The 20,249-nt window shown below is 48.9% G+C and overlaps 1 protein-coding gene and 1 pseudogene across 1 annotated transcript; both read left to right on the forward strand.

The window, feature by feature from the left end:
* Nucleotides 1-680: 680 nt before the first annotated feature.
* LOC137166115 (interferon-induced very large GTPase 1-like) lies at nucleotides 681-2,264 on the forward strand (the record flags this gene model as incomplete). The annotated part of the gene is made up of 1 exon (XM_067567731.1): nucleotides 681-2,264. A coding segment is annotated over exon 1 (1,584 nt), but the record flags the coding sequence as incomplete, so codon positions are not given.
* A 5-nt stretch (nucleotides 2,265-2,269) lies between these two features.
* LOC137166116 (interferon-induced very large GTPase 1-like) lies at nucleotides 2,270-19,387 on the forward strand (annotated as a pseudogene).
* Nucleotides 19,388-20,249: the final 862 nt, after the last annotated feature.

Below are 20,249 nucleotides of genomic sequence, written 5' to 3' on the forward strand. Positions count from 1 at the left end.
AACTTGAGCGTTTTTGGTTCAATTCCCAGTTTTCTCTATGTGATCTTGTGCAAATCACTTAATCTCTCTATGCCTCAGTTCCACACACTAGTTTTTATCACAGTTGGAACCTGAACTTCCTTAGGATTTCTAGGTCCTGTGTAATACAACTTAAGAAGAAAAGCAAATGAGGGATGCAGAGACTACTTAAAAAGGGAGACTAACAAAATAGAAGAGTGAATCCTTTTAAAAATGAAAGGAAAGTCATGTAAAAAGGAAGAAAAGAGGGATAAAATAACCAGAACAAAGAAAATGGAATTATAAGAAAAGATTGTGTGTAGGAGAAAGGAATAAAAGAACAGGCCTGGGTGGATAAAGTGAAAAAATAAGACCACTAAGCACCATATACTTTGCTGAGCAAGAATGGCCAGTCCACTCATAGCCCTATGGAGAGGGTGCATAGAGAATGGTTTGGATCAGTGCAGGGTGTATTGGGTTTGGGGGGAAATTATTTCACTGTGAGCACTGGAAAAATCTCAGAATATTTCAGTACATCGAGATTCAGAAAATGATCGGACTGAGGGTAAATGTGTTCATGAGGAAGTGACATAATATGTTTTCCATTTTCCAATCCCTGTCTGCAGATGAGAAAAGCCATGATGGTCCAGGTCACGGCATCCTTGTAAAAGAAACACACCAAGATGGAAGAACTGGCAAAGAGACTCGATGAAGTGGGTCAGAGTACACAGTACTGGCTGCCCAAACTACGAGACAAATTGGGGATTACCTCTGCACAAGCTTTGAAACACCTAAGATATGAGGACTACTTGAAGATGGAGTGCGAAGTGGAGCACACTTGGGAAAAGCAGGCGCTCCAAGAACTACTTAAGATAGACAGCAAGGCACCAATGAAGTGGCTGCAGGAGGAGCGCTTGGAGAGGCTGAAGAAGAGGCACGAGCAGGCTAAGTCGGCACTGCAGGAATTAAAAGAAATGCAGGAGAAAGGCAGAAGCCGCCATGAGGAATCTGTAAGAAAGAAAGAGGAGGAGCTGCGGCGAGCTATGGACATAGCCCCAGAATACTGGGCACCATCTCAGATGCCTTTGAAGGAAGTGATAGAGAACATGCACAAACAATTAGACCTTTTGGAGGAGTCCGTGTCCCAGAGCGAGAATCTCCCTGATAAGGAAGTTTTGAGACGGGCGTCAGGAGGCCTGGCCCTGCAGGGTATTTACAAAACCAACAAGCTCGCAGACATGGTGGAGAAACGGGAGCAGCTCATCAACATCCCAGAAGGGTTGGAGCTCTTTGGTCCACAGCAAGGGGCAGCGTTTGAGAAGAAGGAGTTTTCATCCTCCGAAGCAGAGTCCACATTCACAAGGACCATGGAAAAGCTGGGCTTCAGCATCAGCGTCGCAGCCAAAGGTGGGTTTGGGGGGTTTAGTGCTGAAACCAGCTCAGATTACAGCAAATCGGAAGAATCTGAGGAAACGCACAAGTCCCGCTCGGAGCACACTTACCTTTGCACCACCCAGTACAGCTACATCCCACTGGCCTCCTGCCACCTCCCAAAGGACCAGCTGCGACTTTGCAATGCCGCGCTGCAAGAGTTGAAAGCGATCGAGCAGCTTTTGAGTCACACCCCAGAGCCGGATAAGTTCAGCATGTTGACGAGCAGGGCTGGGCGTTTCTTCAATAGATTCGGGTCTCATGTAAACCAGGGCCCCCTTCACTTCAGTGGGATATTCTGGTGGAAAGCGTCTTCGAAGGGATTCCGGGCAGAGCAGCTGGATGAGGTGAAGAAACAAACATCTGATGCACTCAGCTCGTACGTCGGGGGCAGCTATTGTGGCTGTGGTTGGGGCATTGCAGCTGGTGTAGCTGTAGCAAAATCAGGTTCTGAAGCGTCACTTCAGGGCGCAGACAAAAAACAAATCCAAACAGAGATTCAGCTCTTTGTGGCCAAGACGGGCGGCCCCCCTGGAATGAATTCACTCACAGCATGGAAATCTGGGCTACTGGCCAGTAACAAAAGCTGGGCTGTTATTGACAGAGGCTCTCAGCTGATTCCAGTGTGGGACATAATCCTGTCCAAACACAGACAAGATTTTACAGATGTTTACCAGATGAGCAGCAGCCTCATAATGGCCTATGAAGCCCTAACGAGCCGAAGTGCAAGTCCATTGATTAGGGAGGAATTAATCAGTGCAGTGGAGGAGGCCAGGTTGTTCTTAGAGGAAATGAAGACCTGGGAAGTCACTGGGGATGAAGAACAGCTGGTGATGAGCTCAGAGAAGAGCTGAACTTTGACTTCATGGTGGTTATTGAAACTGAAGGACTTCAGGCAGCAACGCTAGAAAACAGATCAGCACTCAGTCATGATAATGAGCTAGCCACTTTTGCGACTGGTCTTGGCAATGCAACTTTGATCAATATTTTTGGAGAGAATCCTTCAGAAATGCAAGATATCCTGCAGATCATTGTCCAGGCATTTCTGAGGATGAAGCAGATAAAGCTCTCCCCAAGCTGTTTTTTTGTGCACGAAAATGTTGGAGACATAACTGCAAATGAAAAAATATGGAAGGACGAAGATACCTTCAGGAAAAGTTAGATGAAATGGCAGTTACTGCTGCCCAGCAAGAGTCCTATGATGTTACCTGCTTTAGCGATGTTATCCAATTTGATGTGAACACCCACATTCATTACTTTGCTCACCTCTGGGAAGGAGACCCACCGATGGCACCTCCGAACCCCAACTACAGCCAAAATGTGCAGGAACTAAAGAGGGAGATTCTCATGGCTGCCAAAGAAAAATCCAAACATAATTTTCTAAGGCTGTCAGAATTAAAAATGATCACTCAGAACCTGTGGGAGGCTTTGTTAAATGAGAATTTTGTATTCAGCTTTAAAAATACACTGGAGATTGTTGTATACAGCAGACTAGAAAACAACTACAACAAATGGACCTGGGAACTGAGAAGTTTCATGCTTGAGCTGCAGAACAGGCCGAACATCCAAATTCAGAATGGAAGAATCTCCAAAATAGATCGAGCAGATCTTGAAAAAAGAGTTCAAGAAAAATACGATGCCATTGAAAAGGATCTAGAAAGGTATTTTAGTGAGGACAAGGACTGTAACATACTGGTTCAATGGGAAAAAAATATTAAAACAAGAATGAACTTTTTCAGACAAGAACTGATTGACAAAATTTGTCAAATGGGTGAAGAATTTATCAATCTAAAGAATCATCAAAGCAGTTTTGAACAAAGGAAACCAACCTATAAAGATGAGTTGCTTGAAAAAAGCAAAAAATTGGCCCAACATTTCAGAGATAAGGAACTGAATGAAAATGAACTTAGATATCGCTTTATTGAGATGTGGAAGAAATGGGTCATTGATGTGTCCTCTAATGCCCCTCCTGTTAAGGAGCCCAATATTAATGCTGATATGGAGAGTTTCCTTCTCAATCATTTTACTTCAGAACACGATATAAGAAACAGGATTACAACATCCTCTGAATGGGCTGTTTTTCCTCTGAACCCTTCTGAGCACATGTTAATGAATAGGCGATGGTGTGGAATAAGGAAGACTGCTAAAGAATTCGATACTGGGAATTTAAAGACACTGACAGATCACCTACAGCAGCATATCCATGATTACATCAAGAACAAAGAGAAACAGATAATGTACTACAATTCTGATTACTTCCATGAAATAGTGCAGTTAATAAGGAGCAAGTTAGAATCTGATTCTGGGAATCTAAATTTTACATTAACAAACTCATACACAGTGGATGTATCTCTATATTTATGCCAAATGGCAGCAAGAAAATTTAAAAAGACATTCAAAGCATTCCAGAAATCAAATGATCCAGTCCTGTATCTGGAAAGTAAGAGAGAGGAATTCTTTAGCTGTTTTAAAATCGCCTGCCAAAGGTCTACATCCATCACAACTTTTGCTGATATTTTATGCAGCAGTCTCAAATCTGCTATCTGCTACGCAGTCTATGACAAGACTGCCATTGACATAGCAAAAGAGATGAGGTCTAACGATCCAGCCTTCAGTGGCAATAGAATGAAACTGGAATTTTTCATGCTAATTAGTCTTTTGGAGAAGGAAGATTTTGAGACATACCAGCAGTATATTTATAACCCACGTTATTATATGGAGAATTTTATCAGAGAACGTGTTGATAGATATTGCTCAGATAAAGAAAATCCAAAATTGAAAAATTTCATAAATTTAAATCTTGATTCTTTCCAAGACATTGTTCTTTCAGCAGTTCAGGAATCAACTAAAGTTGTTAAAGATAAACATGGCAATGTAGCCTTATGGTTGGATGAATTTTGTACCAGGCTTGGAGATGATTTGTACCTTCTCAGAAGTGATCTGAAAAGCATTGAACATCAAGAGATAAAAGACATACAGTTTCTTAAAGAAGTGGTGAGTGAGTCACTGATTCGTGCCTTAGAAAAGACGAAACAAACATTCTCCAAGATTGATATGGAGCCGTTTTTCTCAAAACCTCATGAAATCCTATTTGAGCAGCTCTGTGGATGTTTGAAGCAATGTCCCTTTTGCAAGGCTATCTACATGAACACAATTCCTCGTCACGATGGAAATCACAGCACTGATTTTCATCGTCCTCAGGCCCTGACTGGCATCCAGTGGGAAGGAACAAATCATCTAGTCACGGACATTTGTTCCAGCCTTGTAGCAAGTGACTGCATAATAGTGCTTGATGGGAAAAAAATCCCATGCAAAAATTATCGAGAAGTAGGACCTGACTATGAAAATTGGGACATCAAACCAGATACCTCTGAAGCGCCTTATTGGAAATGGGTTGTCAGTCATTTCAGATCTGACTTAGAAAAAATTTATAATGGAAAATTTGAAGGCAAGGGGGCAATCCCGAAAGACTGGAAAAATTTAGACAAGAAGAAAGTATGTGAGTCTATGGAACTATTCCTGCATATCTGTTAAGAAAGAATATTAAGAACTGGAAAAAAGCAAATATAGTGCCCATCTTCAAAAAAGGGAGGAAAGAGGATCCAGGGAACTACAGACTGGTCAGCCTCACCTCAATCCCTGGAAAAATCATGGAGCAGGTCCTTAAGGAATCCATTTTAAGGCACTTGGAGGAGAGGAAGGTGATCAGGAACAGTCAACACGGATTCACCAAGGGAAAGTCATGCCTGACCAACCTGATTGCTTTCTATGATGAGGTGACTAGCTCTGTGGATGTAGGGAAGGCGGTGGATGTGATATACCTTGACTTTAGCAAAGCTTTTGATACTGTCTCACACAGTATTCTTATCAGCAAGTTAAAGAAGTATGGGTTGGATGAATGGACTATAAAATGGATAGAGAACTGGCTAGAGCATAGGGCTCAACGTGTAGTGATCAATGGCTCCATGTCTAGCTGGCAACCGGTCACAAGCGGAGTTCCCCAGGGGTCGGTCCTGGGACCAGTTTTGTTCAACATCTTTATTAATGATCTGGAGGATGGGGTAGATTGCACCTTCAGCAAGTTTGCGGACGACACTAAGCTGGGGGGAATGGTAGATACCCTGGAGGGTAGGGATAGGATACAGAGTGACTTAAACAAACTGGAGGATTGGGCTAAAAGAAATCTAAAGAGGTTCAACAAGGACAAGTGCAGAGTCCTCCACTTAGGAAGGAAGAATCCCATGCACAGTGTGATATATCCAGGGCAGAGGGCGACAGGAGAGTCTGTGAAGGGAGATATATCAGCCCCAGGATGATCAGGGCTTTATTCCCTGCAGCCTAATTGGAGTCATGAGGGGGCAATTAGGAGCCAGCTGAGGCCAATTAGGGATCAGCCAGGTGCTCCATAAAAGGGCTCTGCGCCAAACACACAGAGCACAAGTTGGAGGAAGCAGAGGTGTTGTGCTGGGTGGAGCGGAGCGGAGCAAAGCGAAGTGAAGTAGCAGATTGGAGAAGCGAAGTGGGGGAGAGCAGAAGAACTCCAAAGGAGGTACTGAGCCCAGGAAGGGGCGGCAAGGACATAGGGCCGGAGAGGCCAGAAAGACTGAGGGGGAAAAGTAGCCCAGGGGAAGAGGCTGCAGCTCAAACAATATAGAGCCAGCAGTATACCGCTGTGGTTCATAGGGCCCCTGGGCTGGGACCCGGAGGAGCGGGTGGGCCCGGGTCCCTACCCCTCTCCTCCAGGGAAGACGGGGTGACGGGCACCTTCCTGGCCCCCAACAGGAGTGAAGCACGAGATCCACTAGGGGGAAGCCGGCCATCAGCCACAACAGCTATAGACTGGGACCAACGAGCTGAGCAGTAGCTCTGCAGAAAAGGACCTGGGGGTAACAGTGGATAAAAAGCTGGATATGAGTCAGCAGTGTGCCCTGGTTGTCAAGAAGGCTAATAGCATATTGGGCTGCATTAGGAGGGGCATTGCCAGCAGGACACGGGAAGTGATTATTCCCCTCTATTCGGCATTAGTGAGGCCGCATTTAGAATATTGTGTCCAGGTTTGGGCCCCCCACTACAAAAAGGATGTGGACAAGTTAGAGAGAGTGCAGCGGAGGGCAACCAAAATGATTAGGGGGCTGGAGCACAGGACTTATGAGGAGAGGCTGAGGGAACTGGGCTTGTTTAGTCTGCAAAAGAGAAGAGTGAGGGGGGATTTGATAGCGGCCTTTAACTACCTGAAAGGGGGTTCCAGGGAGGATGGGGCTAGGCTGTTCTCTGTGGTGGCAGATGACAGAACAAGGAGCAACGGTCTCAAGTTGCAGGGCGGGAGGTCTAGGTTGGACATTAGGAAAAAGTTTTTCATTAGGCGGGTGGTGAAGCACTGGAATGGGTTACCTAGGGAGGTGGTGGAATCTCCATCCTTAGAGGTTTTTAAGCTGAGGCTTGACAAAGCCCTGGCTGGGATGATATAGCTGAGGTTAGTCCTGCTTTGAGCAGGGGGTTGGACTAGATGACCTCCTGAGGTCCCTTCCAACTCTAATATTCTATGATTCTATGATTCTATGTGAGGTATCATTTGAAAACTCACAGTCTGATGAACGTTATTGTCCTGTTAAATTATATGTAGAAGCACAAGTAATGAGATTCTGTTGTATGGTGTTACTGAAACATTTTGCAATTCTGGGGAACACCCACAGACCAGTTCCTCAGAGACAAAGGCAAACTGCTGCCTCAACCAAGTGTAAACAAGAGCAGATGGACTTTCACCTGGGTAAAATGCCATTCTCCAGCAGGGTGGAGGCTGTGAGCAAGAAATCTGCATCCCATCAAAGAAACAGCTTGAAGTTCCCTCCAAACAGGTTTTTCCATCACATAAAAATGGGTCTTACATAACATTGGGAGGTACTTCTTGCACAAGAGATTGAATTACAAGAGAGGAAGAGAAAAACGCTAGAGCATTCCTCCTTTTCCCTTTGCTCATGACATCAACAACCCCTGAAGAAGAGGAAGGGAGTTCTGACTGAGAGGCAAACCTGCAAAAGCATGTGGTGAGAAAATCCTTTGCTTTGAATTCTTTTAGCTTATTAAATTATGTATTAGATGCATTTTAACTTTTATTGCCTTGGTAACCAATTCTGACTTTTATGCCTCATTACTTTTAATCACTTAAAATCTTTCTGTAGTTAATAAACTTGTTTTATTCTTGTATTTAACCAGTGTGTTTGGATTAAAGTGTGTGGGAAACCCCATCTGGGATAACAAGGCTTGTGCATATCATTTTCCATTAATGAAATGATGAACTTTATATGATCTTGCATTCTCCTGGAGGGTGCTGGGCAGTACAAGACGCACATTTCTGGGGGAAAGTTTGGAACTGGAGTGTCTGCTGCTGGTGTTCTTCTGCAGTGTAATTCTTGACTGACTGGTTATATCACTCATGCTGTGTAACTGGGGGCAAGTTACATGCTGGAGGCTGTGTGTGAACTAACAGGAGTGGTTGTTCTCACGGTGAAGCAGTGTAAAAGTATGGTCAAGGGCATATGCCCGTGCACGGCATGTACCCATGCCCAGCTTGGCATATGTGTGTAAGGGATCCGTTAGCCCCTTACTGAAACTTAGTGGGTCTTTTGGGTTGGCATCTTTGGAGGGAGCAGGATCCTGAGACAGGCACAGCCCTCAGGGCCAGTGGGGAGAGGCCAACTCAGGTCAGCCTGATTGATAGGGCGGGCAGGCCAATGAGGGAGCCAGGATGCCGGGGGAGGAGGGGAGTCCCATCCTCTATTTGAGCTGCAGCTGCCTGCCTGGGCCTCCCTGGGCAGAGAGCAGGGCCGAGCTAAGGACAAAGCAGCCAACGGCTGGGAGGCCAGAGAAGAAGCCCAGGCCAGGGAGCTGAGCAGGGCCACAGCAGCGGAACCAGAGGAGAAGCCAGGGAGCCGAGCAGAGCGGGGCTGGGGCTGTCTGGGTGCAGAGGCCAGAGAAGAAGCTCAGAGAGCCAAGCCGAGCCGAGCTGACCCACAGCAGCAGAACCTATGGGCCCGAGGAGTGTCCCTGGGAGCCGAGCTGAGCAGAGCCGAGCTGCACTAAAGCAGTGGAGCTGGAGCTGTCTGGAGCCAGGTGCAGTGAGCAGCTGGGAAGAGCGAGGGGGACGCTCTCTGCAGGGAGACGCCACCAGACCAGAGGCCTAGGAGGGGATCGTGACCCAGACACTGGGGAGACAGGCCCCATCCCCTAGAGCCTGGGGGCATGTGGCCAATGCCAGAGCCAGTGTCTGACTCTCTGTATCCCTGCAGCACAGCCAGGCAGGGGGCCTGGGACGTGTGAGACACAGACTGTGAATGTCCCTGCCACCCTAGAGACGCTGTGTGTGATGCCCCCGGGACAGGGGGTGGCCGTCGGTGTTTTCCTTTAACATTTCTCCTCTTTTCTTTATCTCCTTAATTGGTGGCTCTTTAATAAATTGTATCTGGTTTGAGCTGTATGCATCAAGCAGTGGGGCAGGGAAGCGCCCAGTGTGGAGAGAGCCCCGGAGTGTGGACACCCTCACCCCTGCCCTGAGTGACTATGACAAGGTTGGGGATTGAGCCTCCCAGGGATCCCAGGCCGCGCCTTGTCAGGGTCACAGGGACCCCACCACACAGGACAGTGGGTGGGGAGCCCTCAAGGTCAGACGGGCTTCTGGATAAAGGTAGTGGGGGCAAGGACTCAGCTCCCCAACTCCACCAGGGTAGTGTGCGAGCCAGGAAAGTTCCCCACAATAGCAGGACCATTCCCCTGCTTACATGTGGATAGTCGGCACAGGTCTGGGCTATACGCTGCAGCAGTACATACAGATGTAACCATCTACACTTCCAAGCGTAGATGTAGCTTAAGTATATTAGGAACAAAAAGAATCCTAGCAATGGTATTGTCCCATTACTAGATGGCAATGGTGGAATTATCAATAATAATGCAGAAAAGGTAGAAATGTACAATAAGCATTTCTGGTCTGTATTTTGGGGAAAAAACAGATGATGTAGTCATATGAGGATAACACTCTTTCCATTCCACTACTATCTCTGGAGGATGTTAAACAGCAGCTATTCAAGTTACACATTTTTATATCAACAGGTCCTGATAACTTCTATCCAAGAGTTTTAAACGATCTGGTTGAGGAGCTTGCTGCACTATTAATGTTGATTTTCAGTAAGTCTTGGAAAACCGGGGAAGTTCCAGAAGACTGGAAGGAAGCTAAAGTTGTGCCAGTATTTAAAAATGGTAAAGGGGATGACTCGGGGTAGTTATTGGTCTGTCAGTGTGACACCATCCCAGGAAAGATAATGGAAAAGCTGATATGGGACTTGATTAATATAGAATTAAAGGAAGGTAATAGAATGAATGAATGAATGCCGAAGACTAGCACTAGTAAACACTAGTGATAGACTTTGACTTCTGTAAGGCTTTTGACTTGGTACCGCATGACATTTTGATTAAAAAATTAGAATGATATAAAATGAACATCGCACACATTAACTAGATTAAAAGCTGGCTAACTACTGTAACTGGGGAACCATCCTTAAATGGGTGTGTTTCTAGTGCGGTCCCACAGGGATTGGTTCTTCACCGTAAGCTATGGAACATTTTTATCAGCGAGCTGGAAGAAAGCATGACATCATCGCTGATAAAGTTTGCAGATAACACAAAGATTGGGTGAGTGGTAAATAATGCAGGGGACAGGTCACTGATATAGAGCAATCTGGATCGCTTGGTAAGCAAGGCACAAGCAAACAATATGCATTTAATATGGCTACATGTAACTGTATACGCATCTAGGTACAAGAGTGTAGGCCGTGCTTATAGGATGGGGGACTATATCCCAGGAAGCAGGGACTGTGAAAAGGATTTAAGGGTCTGTGACAGACGGTGTCTGGGGCTCACCTGAAGCGGGGGGTTGGTGCAACTCCCATCCTGTGCAGGCCCTGAAGTGTCATGCATTGCCTTTGGCTGCCTACCACGCCACTGCTCGAGAGCTCCTCTGGTACGGTGGGGCCCAGCAACCCACCCGGACTGAGTGGGAGGCCGTCGTGAAGCCTTTCTGGGCATGGCAGGGCTCCAAAACAGTAGCGCTGGGCAGTAAGACGGTCCTGAAGCTTCTCTGGGCATGGCAGAACTCAACAAACAGTCTTGCTGGGCACCACAGCCATCTTGAGGCCCTTCTGGGAGAGGCAGGGCTGCATCCCTTCTGGCAGGCTCTGGGAGCGAGTCTCCTCTATTGTCCCACCCCGCTCTGGGGCCTCTGCTGGGGTTTTAACTCCTGCTTTTTGCCAAGGAGTGTGCAGCGTGCATGACGAGGAAGGGCCTCTCTGGCCCTTGAGGAAACTGAGGGCTCCCCCTCTGGCGGGAGGGGCAGGTGCACCCACTCACACACCCTCCCCCTCAGGAGACTCGGTGGGGGTTCTCCCAGGGAGTCTATGGCTCCCCCTTCCCTGGAGAAGAAGTCCGCATTGCAATGTTCTTTCCCAGCCCTGTGGGAGATCGTGAAGTCATACGGCTGTAACACCAGGTACCACCTCATAATGCATGGGCTGGTGTCTTTCATTGTTTACAACCACTTTAGTGGTGCATGGTCAGTTATTAGGCGGAAAGGGTTCCCCCAGAGGTAATAACGGAGGGCATCCACCACCCACTTCACAGCCAGTGCTTCCTTTTCAATCACCGAATATGCGACCATGCAGGGGAATAGCTTATGACTCAGGTATGCCACGGGGTGTTCCTCCCTGCCGCACTCCTGTGACAACACGGCCCCTAGCCCTACCCCCGAGGCGTCTGTGTGGAGGATGAACTCCTTTGAGAAATCGGGATGGAGGAGGACTGGCTCTCAACTCAGGCATCTCTGTAAGGCTCGGAAGGCCTTCTGACACTCGTGGGACCCTGTGATCTTCCTAGGGCTGGCTTTGCATAAGAGGTCTGTCAGGGGTGTGGCGATCATCACAAAGCCTGGGATAAAACGGCGGTAGTATCCAGATAATCCCAAAAAGCTCCATAGGTGTCATTTTGAGGTAGGGACGGTGCACTGGGTTACAGCCTGGACCTTGTCCACTGGGGCCTCAATATCCCTCCCCCAATTCAACAGCCCAGGTATTTCACCTCCTGCTGCCCGAGCCGGCACTTGGCTGGGTTGGCCGTTAATCCTGCCTCCCAGAATGCCTGGGGTACCTTCTCAAGGTGCCTCAGATGGTCTTCCCAACTCCGGCTGTATATCACAATATCATCTATATCTCCTGCCGCGTACAAATGATGGGGGCACGGTACCCGATCCATGAGGTGTTGAAATGTGACCACAGCCCTGTGAAATCCAGATTAAGCCCTCGTTAGCTCAGCTCTCTCTCTAGCCCCTGCCACGGCACGTGTGCTCGGAAGACAGGCTTTGGCTCTCTGGCCTAGGGATGAAGCTCGTGGGAGGAGAGGGGAGGGCACACTCAGTGTCAAGGCTTGATCCCAGCAGCTATTCGGGAGCCCAAACCTGGCCACCTTCAGAGGGAGGCGTAAGATCCATCTGTCACTTTGTCCTGGCTTCCCAATGAAACCAGGGCCTTGGGTCCCCAGAATTTAGCCTGCCTGCTGCAATTCACCATCTCAGATCTTCTCCGGGGGCTGGGCTCAGGGATCCCTGTTTGGAGGAAGGTGATTTCTGGCAGCTTTGTAACGCATTTCACCTGGCTTTGATTCCTCCTCCCGCCTACACACACACACACACACACACACACACACACACTTTCTTCCTTTAATCTTTATCTGGCAACATGCCCCTTTCAGGAATCTGGGCAGCTCTCCATAGCACCTCAAGGGAGAACAGAGCGTCTAAAGGATCTACAGAGATGGCAGCACCACCAGCCTTTGGGGCAATGCATTCTGGGATATCCCAGATCCCAGAGAACTGGGATGTTCTGGGACTCCAGAGAACTGGGCAGACTGGCCAAATCGGCCGGGAGCGGGAGGGGTCCTGTCCCCATCAGAATAACAGTCTTACGGCCTAGCGCCAGGGACACAGCCATAGGCAGGTGTCAGATGCTGTTAGCTGCCATGGTTACTAACCCGGTTTAACCAGGTGGTGTATAGACACAAACCACGTTTAGAGCCAATCACTCCATGAAATGGTTACAAACCAGGTTAACAGTTATAATGTGGACAGGGCCTTGTCCTGAGGTCAGTGACATCAGAATTCCTTCCCCTTGTCCATCAGCTCAGAACTCTCCTCCTCTTCAACACCTGGTTCAGCATCATTTAATGGTTTTGCATCAGCTGAATGCATCCAGATTAAGTGGAATTTTTTATGCTCATTCTGTCCAGATTAAGGAACCGCTGATCCCAATCCCTATCTGTATTTAGTTGTTGATCTATAATCAGCCATAATTTTCATCACTGGCGCATCCAAGCACTTCGGAGTGATTAAAAATGACACTCATAAATAATAAAGTTACCCATGGGAGCAGCCAGGAAATCATCCCGGCATCCGCAGATAACTCCACTGCCAAACGAAATCCTCCCGCACAGGTTTGCGCAGTCACAGAAGAGCCAAACTGGGCATCTCTACACAAAGAGGCCTTGTACAGAGGGTCTCAGTGGGGCATTAGGGAAACGGCATCCTCTCCCCAGGGCACGGCCCATCAGCTTAGCTGTGATAGCATCACTGCCCATTAATACAGACAAAAGCCAAGGGATCCACAACTCACCCTTTGCACTGCTGTGCAGTGACCCAGGAGAAAGCCCTGCTTGTGGAATGCATGGGGGACGTAGATCACCTCTTGCCAGCATGACCCACCATCCTGGTCCTCCTCCGTTTAGGTCCTTCTGCTTCCACATCAGGATGGGGAGCTCAATAAATGTGCCTTACGCCCTGCCCTGAAGCCTGCCAGGCTTGGGCTCTGGGGAATTTTGCACTGTGTCCCTGCGAGAACGCCCCTCCCAGGGAGCAGATGGTGTCTTATAAAGCTTTAAAGCATTTTGGGATGAAGTGTGTCACCTGGTGGGCCTGTCCACCAGCTTGGGGAGAAACCGGCAGCCGTGCTCAACTCTTTTTTTACCCCTCAGCACAGGCCTTTTATTCCTTAGCCACACAAACGTAAGAAATACTGAAAATTAACGGGACAGCCCTGACCTGGTGCGGTACTACAGGGTCCTCTATCCTCACCCCAGAATCACCAGGGTCACAGCACCCCTCAGCCTCAGAGCCAGCCTCCCAGCCCTGCTGCAGCCTTCCACTGCACCCATGAAAACATTTGTCTCTGATACTTCCCTGGGGCTGGGTCCTTATTTAGATCTTCCAGCTGGGAATCCAGGCCCATCATCAGCTGCTGCTCAGCTGAGCTTCTTCGTAGGCCAGCGCTTGCTGCTCCCTGGCTCTTCAGACCTTTAAAGGGGTAGACCGCCCTGCTCCAGTGTGTCTCTGTTCACATTATTGTTTGTGTAGCACTGACCGTGTGCTACGCGGTGTACAAAACACAGAAGACAGTCCTTGTTATTCTGGTTTCTGTTATGGTAGCAGCTGTGATCTCTGATCAGGCTCAAGGCCCTGTTGGGTTAGCTGCTGTACAGAGAAGAAAACATGGTCCCTGCCCCCAAAGGGCTTACAGTTTGAAAAGACACAGAGAAGCCGGGACCCACTGGAGATGCGCCAAGAAGGGCACACCGGGGGGGGTTTGGGTTTTGTTACTGTTGTTCCCCTTCTGCTGGACATTGCAGGAGAAGCGAGTCTTCGGGACAGGTTTCACGATGAACCCAGTGCAAATGCACAATGAGAGCGGACGTAATTCTAAAGCAGCGGGCTCCGTCCGTACGAGCAATCGAACATAATTTTTAAACTGCAGCTCAGTGAGGTCCTGCAACAGAGTCTTGGGGGTTCAATCAGTTCTCTCAACCCTGCGCCTCCAGGAATGTATTTACCAACAGGTGCCCATTGAATTTCAACTCCACAGACGCCCGGTGAGGGCAGCAGCAAAGAATGAGGTAGGTGAGCTGTGTGAGCCCCCGGGGGCAGCGCTGCGCTCTACGCAAAACGTTGTGACAACACTGATGGCAAAAACCGAAGGCCAAGATTTTCAAACGTTGGGGCCTCAAGTGAGGTGCATAAATCCAAATTCAGGTACCGAAATAAATGGCCTGGTTTCAAAAGTGGTCACTACACGAGAATTCCCACTAATTTCAGTGTATGCGTGTATATGCACACACACACACCCACACACACACAACTATATATATCTATATCTATATATAAATCAAACACAGACACAGCATGCCATCAGTGGGGAACGCTGCAGGTAAAAGGATCACAACCAATGTGTGACTGGCTCCTCTGTGGCTCACGTCTGACCCATTCTGGGGCTGGCACATGTCCTGATAATAAACTGTGGCAATGCCACCAGCTGGCACGGCTCCTACAAAGCAATGCAGAAGGCCGGGCTGATGCATTCTGAAGGGAGGGAACTGAAGCAGGTTTCACAGCTGTGTGACACAGCCACTTCTGCTGTAATTGGCAGTCTTTTGCTGGGCTCAGTGGGCACTTAGCTGTTGGTTTCAGGGGAACCAGGATTTTGCCTAATACAATGTATAGTCATTTTATTACTAGCCTCTCGGTGGCTGCAGCTGCCTTGGATCCTAGTGGCCCATCGGTGTCAGTGGAGTGACCCCAGGAGTGGGTCTGGATGCCTTGTGCACGTCCACTCGATGCCAGATGAACGCAAGGTGCATGAATTCCAGACCATTAACACCTGGTTTCTGACCTGTAGCCAGCCAAACTGTAACCTTCACCACCATGTCTATCCTCGCTGAGCCTGGCCCAGAGACGTCCATGTACCCCAGACTGTGTTGGGCTCAATAGCTACTCAGGAAATAAAATTAGGAGTGTTAGCAACTAGAAATCGTGGAAAAGCACCTGCAGCCCCAGCTGGTTTCACATGCTGCATCTGACCCAGAGGGCAGGTTTGGAAGAAGTCGAGACAAAGGAGCGTGTCTGTGGGGAGGGGCTGGGGAGAAGATGGAACAACGTGTCCCTGATAATCTGCATCTGCCCATAAACCTGGAAAACTCCAAGTCTGTTTGCAGCTAATTCCTGGATAGAAAAATGGCTACAGCTGAGAGCTCCATGGTTATGGCTCCCTGAAATTCACCCCTGGCAGTGGGCAGGCTCCAGGGCTGGGGACCACGTGGGCTCCACTTCAACTTTTCTTCCTCAGCAGCTCTAGAAACACCTGAAGGGTGGTGGGTGACCCATGGCTGAAGGAAAAACGCCATGTCTCTGGGAGCTCTGCAATGCCAACCAGTAATCCATGCACGGGGTGAAGCTGACCCACTGTGGCGAGAGGGGAGAATTGCATTTTAACAGAATAATCTTTTGTTCTGACTCAAGTCTTTGCCAGGCCAAATGAACACGAGAAAGTTTGGTTCAGAGCTGGCTTTTCTCTCAGGTTAAAGTGAACCCTCCCTGCACTGCCTTTGTATCTGACAGACTTTCTTCCATTCACAACAAGCCCCGTTTAGAGACCATTTAGACTGGACAGGGGGACACTCCAGGGGCAGAACGTGCCAAGTATAAACATGCAGGTGCTGACTCAACTCTGCACCCAGCATGGGCCCAGCACATTTCCCTAGCAGGCAGGATTTGAGAGAGCAGTTGATTTCCCACAGAAAACTTCAGCCTTTATGGAGACTGGGGGTGGTTTCCAGGAAAGCAGGAGCTGGCTGAGATAGCAACTGCATGCCCAGGAAGTCAAGCAACTCCAGGCAGAGTGAAAGTGAAAGTGAACAGCTGTGAAGCCTGGGGAAAGCGAGCAGGGAGCTGGAAAGCAGGAGACAGAAGGTGCAGTCTGCTAAGGCTGGTATTGTTCCCTGGAGATCGGGGGCGGGAAGGTTCTCACTGAGCTCTGGCTGTGCTTTGCGGGTCTTGTCTGCCCCCTGCTCTTCGTTTCATGTATTCTCTGCTGGGTTCATGGATGCTGGGAGGGGATCCCTGGGCCCTTCTGCTGCAGTTTAGACCTGAGAACCAGACAGAGGCTATTCAGATTCAGTGTGCAACTCAGTGCTCACATGTGGAGCGAAGGCCCAGGAACAGGACCGGTGGCATAAAGGGCACAGGACAGATGCTGGAACAGGCTGGTAGGGTGAGGGGTCAATCAGGATCCAGGAGCAGACTGGAAGGATTAAAGCACTGGGAAAAGGTGCAGGGATTTTTTCAGGAGTCTCGTGATAAGGATTGTTTTCCTTGAAGCCGGGGCTCCTGGAGTCAAGTGGCGATGTGCTGATTTCAGCTGTTGTCCTTACATAAAAAGTCAGTTTCTAGCCCTTGTGGCTGGGGAGAAAGCTTCAAAATGTGACCCCCAGTGTGCCCTGAAGTCTCAAAAAGCAGAAGGCAAATAAAAAGACCCCCCCAGCGATTATTGTTACATACTCTCGTGATTTTAAAGCCAGTCTCATGATTTTTGGCGAGCCCGACACATGATTTTTGAACACAGGGGGTTGGCAGTGCTGATTAAGTGCCAGGGACTGGCTGGCCGGGCTGAGGGCGATGGCCCTGAGATCCTGGACTGACAGGCAGAAAATGCATCCAGCAGCTGGCTGGCAGAGCTGGGGGTCAGGGCAGAGCTGGGAGCAGATAAGTGGGGCTCAGGGCAGGAGGTAGGTTTGGGGGTGATGTGTCAGGAGCATGTGGAGGGATAAACATGGGGAGGCAGATTCAGAAGCAGGTCAAGGGGGTAAACGAGGGGTCCCAGGTGCAGGAGCAAGTTAGGCTCAGCGGGTCGGGGGAGTTAATAGGGGAACTGTGTGTCCAGGGGCAGGGGAAGGGGGTCCTTGCCACTGGTTTCAGTGGAAGCAGGACTTTGCCCAGTACAACGTATAGTGTTTTTAGTACTATCCTCTTGGGGGCTGGAGCGAGGTTCTCCCCCGGGATACAGGAGGAGTCTCTCAGTGGGTTCTCAGACCTATTGTCAGCCTTTGTCTTCGAGTTGGAGGGCCAAAGGCATCCCTGGGATCCTCGTGGCCCCTTGGTGTCAGTGGAGTTACCCCAGGAGTGGGTCCGGTAGCGTGCCCGGCCTACCGGGACTCGGAGGGAAGCACTGCAGGCTCTTAGCAGCTAGGCCGTGGCGGCGCTAGTCCTGATGGGTCCCAAAAGCCGCTCAGACCCCATGCTCAGGGAAAGGGTGTTTTCCTGGGGCGGGCAGGGAAGGGGAAGGTTGCAGGTACCTAGGTACAGAGGCTTCAACAGTTCTGGTTCCAGGTGAGCCCCCGCGGTTCCTGTTTGGGTCCGTGGGGCAGTTCAGAAGGTCGGGGCTGTTCAGACCCAGTGCCTGGGGGACCCTCTCTTGTCCAGCCGCTATCCCCAAAAATAGGAGCCTGCAGGTTTGCAAGCCAGGCTCAGTCCAGTGTCTCTCACAGGGGTCCCTCTGCACGGGAACCCTGCCCGCCTACTGCTGCTGCCCCATAATTCCCACACAGCCCTGCCCCCAGCTGTGACGTCCGGCACTCACCGCCTGTCCTGCACACGGCTCGCCCTGCAAAGGCAGGATGGGCCCAGGAGCAGGACTGGTGGCGCTACGGGGGCAGACGCTGGGGGCAGGCAGGGTTCAGGAACAGCGTGGGGAGATGAGAGTGTCAGGACAGGGTGCCAGGGACAGGCTGCAGGGCCGAGGGTGAGATGCCTGAGATCGTGGTGCGCGCTGGCAGGGCTAAATGGGGGGAACCAGCAGCTGCTAGCAGAGCCAGGGTGGGCTGGGACCTCGTGCCCACAAGCCCAGCCGTCAATGCTAGGATGGAGGCCTGGGGTCGGGGCAGGTCAGCAGGCTGAGGGGGAGAGAGTGGGCATTTATTTATTTATTTATTTGGATTCTTGATTTTTATATTTCTTCATTAGAAAAACGGTGAATGTTGCATTTCTTATTTCTGAGATTGTTTAAGTTTTTACTTATGGTTTGTGAAAAGCTCGATGTTAATGGAAATGGAAAGTCAAGTGAAAATGTGCAAAATATGCATGTAAATATTTGTTCTCATTAGTTAAATAAAATCACCTTAAATGTGCTGAATATAAGAAAAGAAGTTTATGAAAACGTATTTTATATTTAAAACTCACTGTTTATCAAAGGAGGTATCAGCTGTAGTTAGTGAATTCAAAGATTGTTTCTGTTCATTCCAACCTTCAAGGTTTTCAAATGACTAGATTTCATTCTCTCACACCGAGTTTTTATTCAGAGATTGGAAGAGGAAAACAAGGGTTCCTGCATCATCAGCTCCCAGGTGGTTTCTTAACTTTGAATGAACTGACCTAGGTGAATAAACTGAGATGAAGATAATGTTCTCTGCACCTGCAGAAGACACCACTGCTATCAAAGGCTGGTTTAGCCCTTCAATAAACTCTGGCTCCAGGTGCTTAGATAATGATTTCTGGCAGTTCAGTGCTTTGACTTGCTTTAAAAATTAGGCAGCAAACGTACTGCTTAATATTAACGTTATAGAATTTAAATGCTTTTAACACACTGCACTAAGTTTAGCCCTTAGCATATATTGTACTAATTTCAAATATAATTTCAAAGAGGTTTATTGTTGAAAAGAAAAATATATTTAAATTAAAACACAAAAAAATCCTTCATCTTATTTTATTTCTTAAAAGTCATAATTTTTTATCCACCCTGGCTGTGGCTAAGTGCCACACTCTAGCCCATTGTATGTTACGTAAGGCCGGGTGTGGAGCTGGCAGAACTGGGGAGGGAAGGACACCTTCATGTAAGTGTGATATTATTTTTTGTTCCATTTCACAGCCATGTCTACGGGACAGGAAAAACCCAATCATGCAGCTCAGGGAGATCCTGCGAAGGATGAACTGGGCCAGAGCCTGGAAGCAGTGGGTCTGAGTGCGGAGTATTGGCTGCCTAAACTGCACAAACAACTTGGAGTTAGCTCCACCCAAGCCTTGAAACACCTGCAGTATGAAGACTACTGAAAGCTAGAATGCGACGTACAGCACCCCTGGGAAAAGCAGGCGCTCCAAGAACTACTTAAGATAGACAGCAAGGCACCAATGAAACAGCTGCAGGGGAGCACTTGGAGAGGCTGAAGAAGAGGCACGAGCAGGCTAAGTTGGCATTACAGGAATTAAAAGAAATGCAGGAGAAAGGCAGAAGCCGCCACGAGAAAGCTGTAAGAAAGAAAGAGAAGGCCCTGCAGGCAGCTATGGACGTAGCCCCAGAATACTGGGCACCATCTCAGATGCCTTTGAAGGAAGTGATAGAGAACATGCACAAACAATTAGACCTTTTGGAGGAGTCGGTGTCCCAGGGCGAGAATCTCCCTGATAAGGAAGTTTTGAGACGGGCGTCAGGAGGCCTGGCCCTGCAGGGTATTTACGAAACCAACAAGCTCGCAGATATGGTGGAGAAACGGGAGCAGCTCATCGACATCCCAGAAGGGTTCGAGCTCTTTGGCCCACAGCAAGGGGCAGCGTTTGAGAAGAAGGAGTTTTCATCCTCCGAAGCAGAGTCCACATTCACAAGGACCATGGAAAAGCTGGGCTTCAGCATCAGCGTCGCAGCCAAAGGTGGGTTTGGGGGGTTTAGTGCTGAAACCAGCTCAGATTACAGCAAATCGGAAGAATCTGAGGAAACGCACAAGTCCCGCTCGGAGCACACTTACCTTTGCACCACCCAGTACAGCTACATCCCACTGGCCTCCTGCTACCTCCCAAAGGACCAGCTGCGACTTTGCAATGCCGCGCTGCAAGAGTTGAAAGCGATCGAGCAGCTTTTGAGTCACACCCCAGAGCCGGATAAGTTCCACATGTTGACGAGCAGGGCTGGGCGTTTCTT

This window comes from Emydura macquarii, unplaced genomic scaffold, assembly GCF_026122565.2.
Source record: "Emydura macquarii macquarii isolate MOO-44397 ecotype Brisbane River unplaced genomic scaffold, CSIRO-AGI_Emac_v2 contig_2800, whole genome shotgun sequence".
Lineage (NCBI taxonomy): Eukaryota > Metazoa > Chordata > Testudines > Chelidae > Emydura > Emydura macquarii.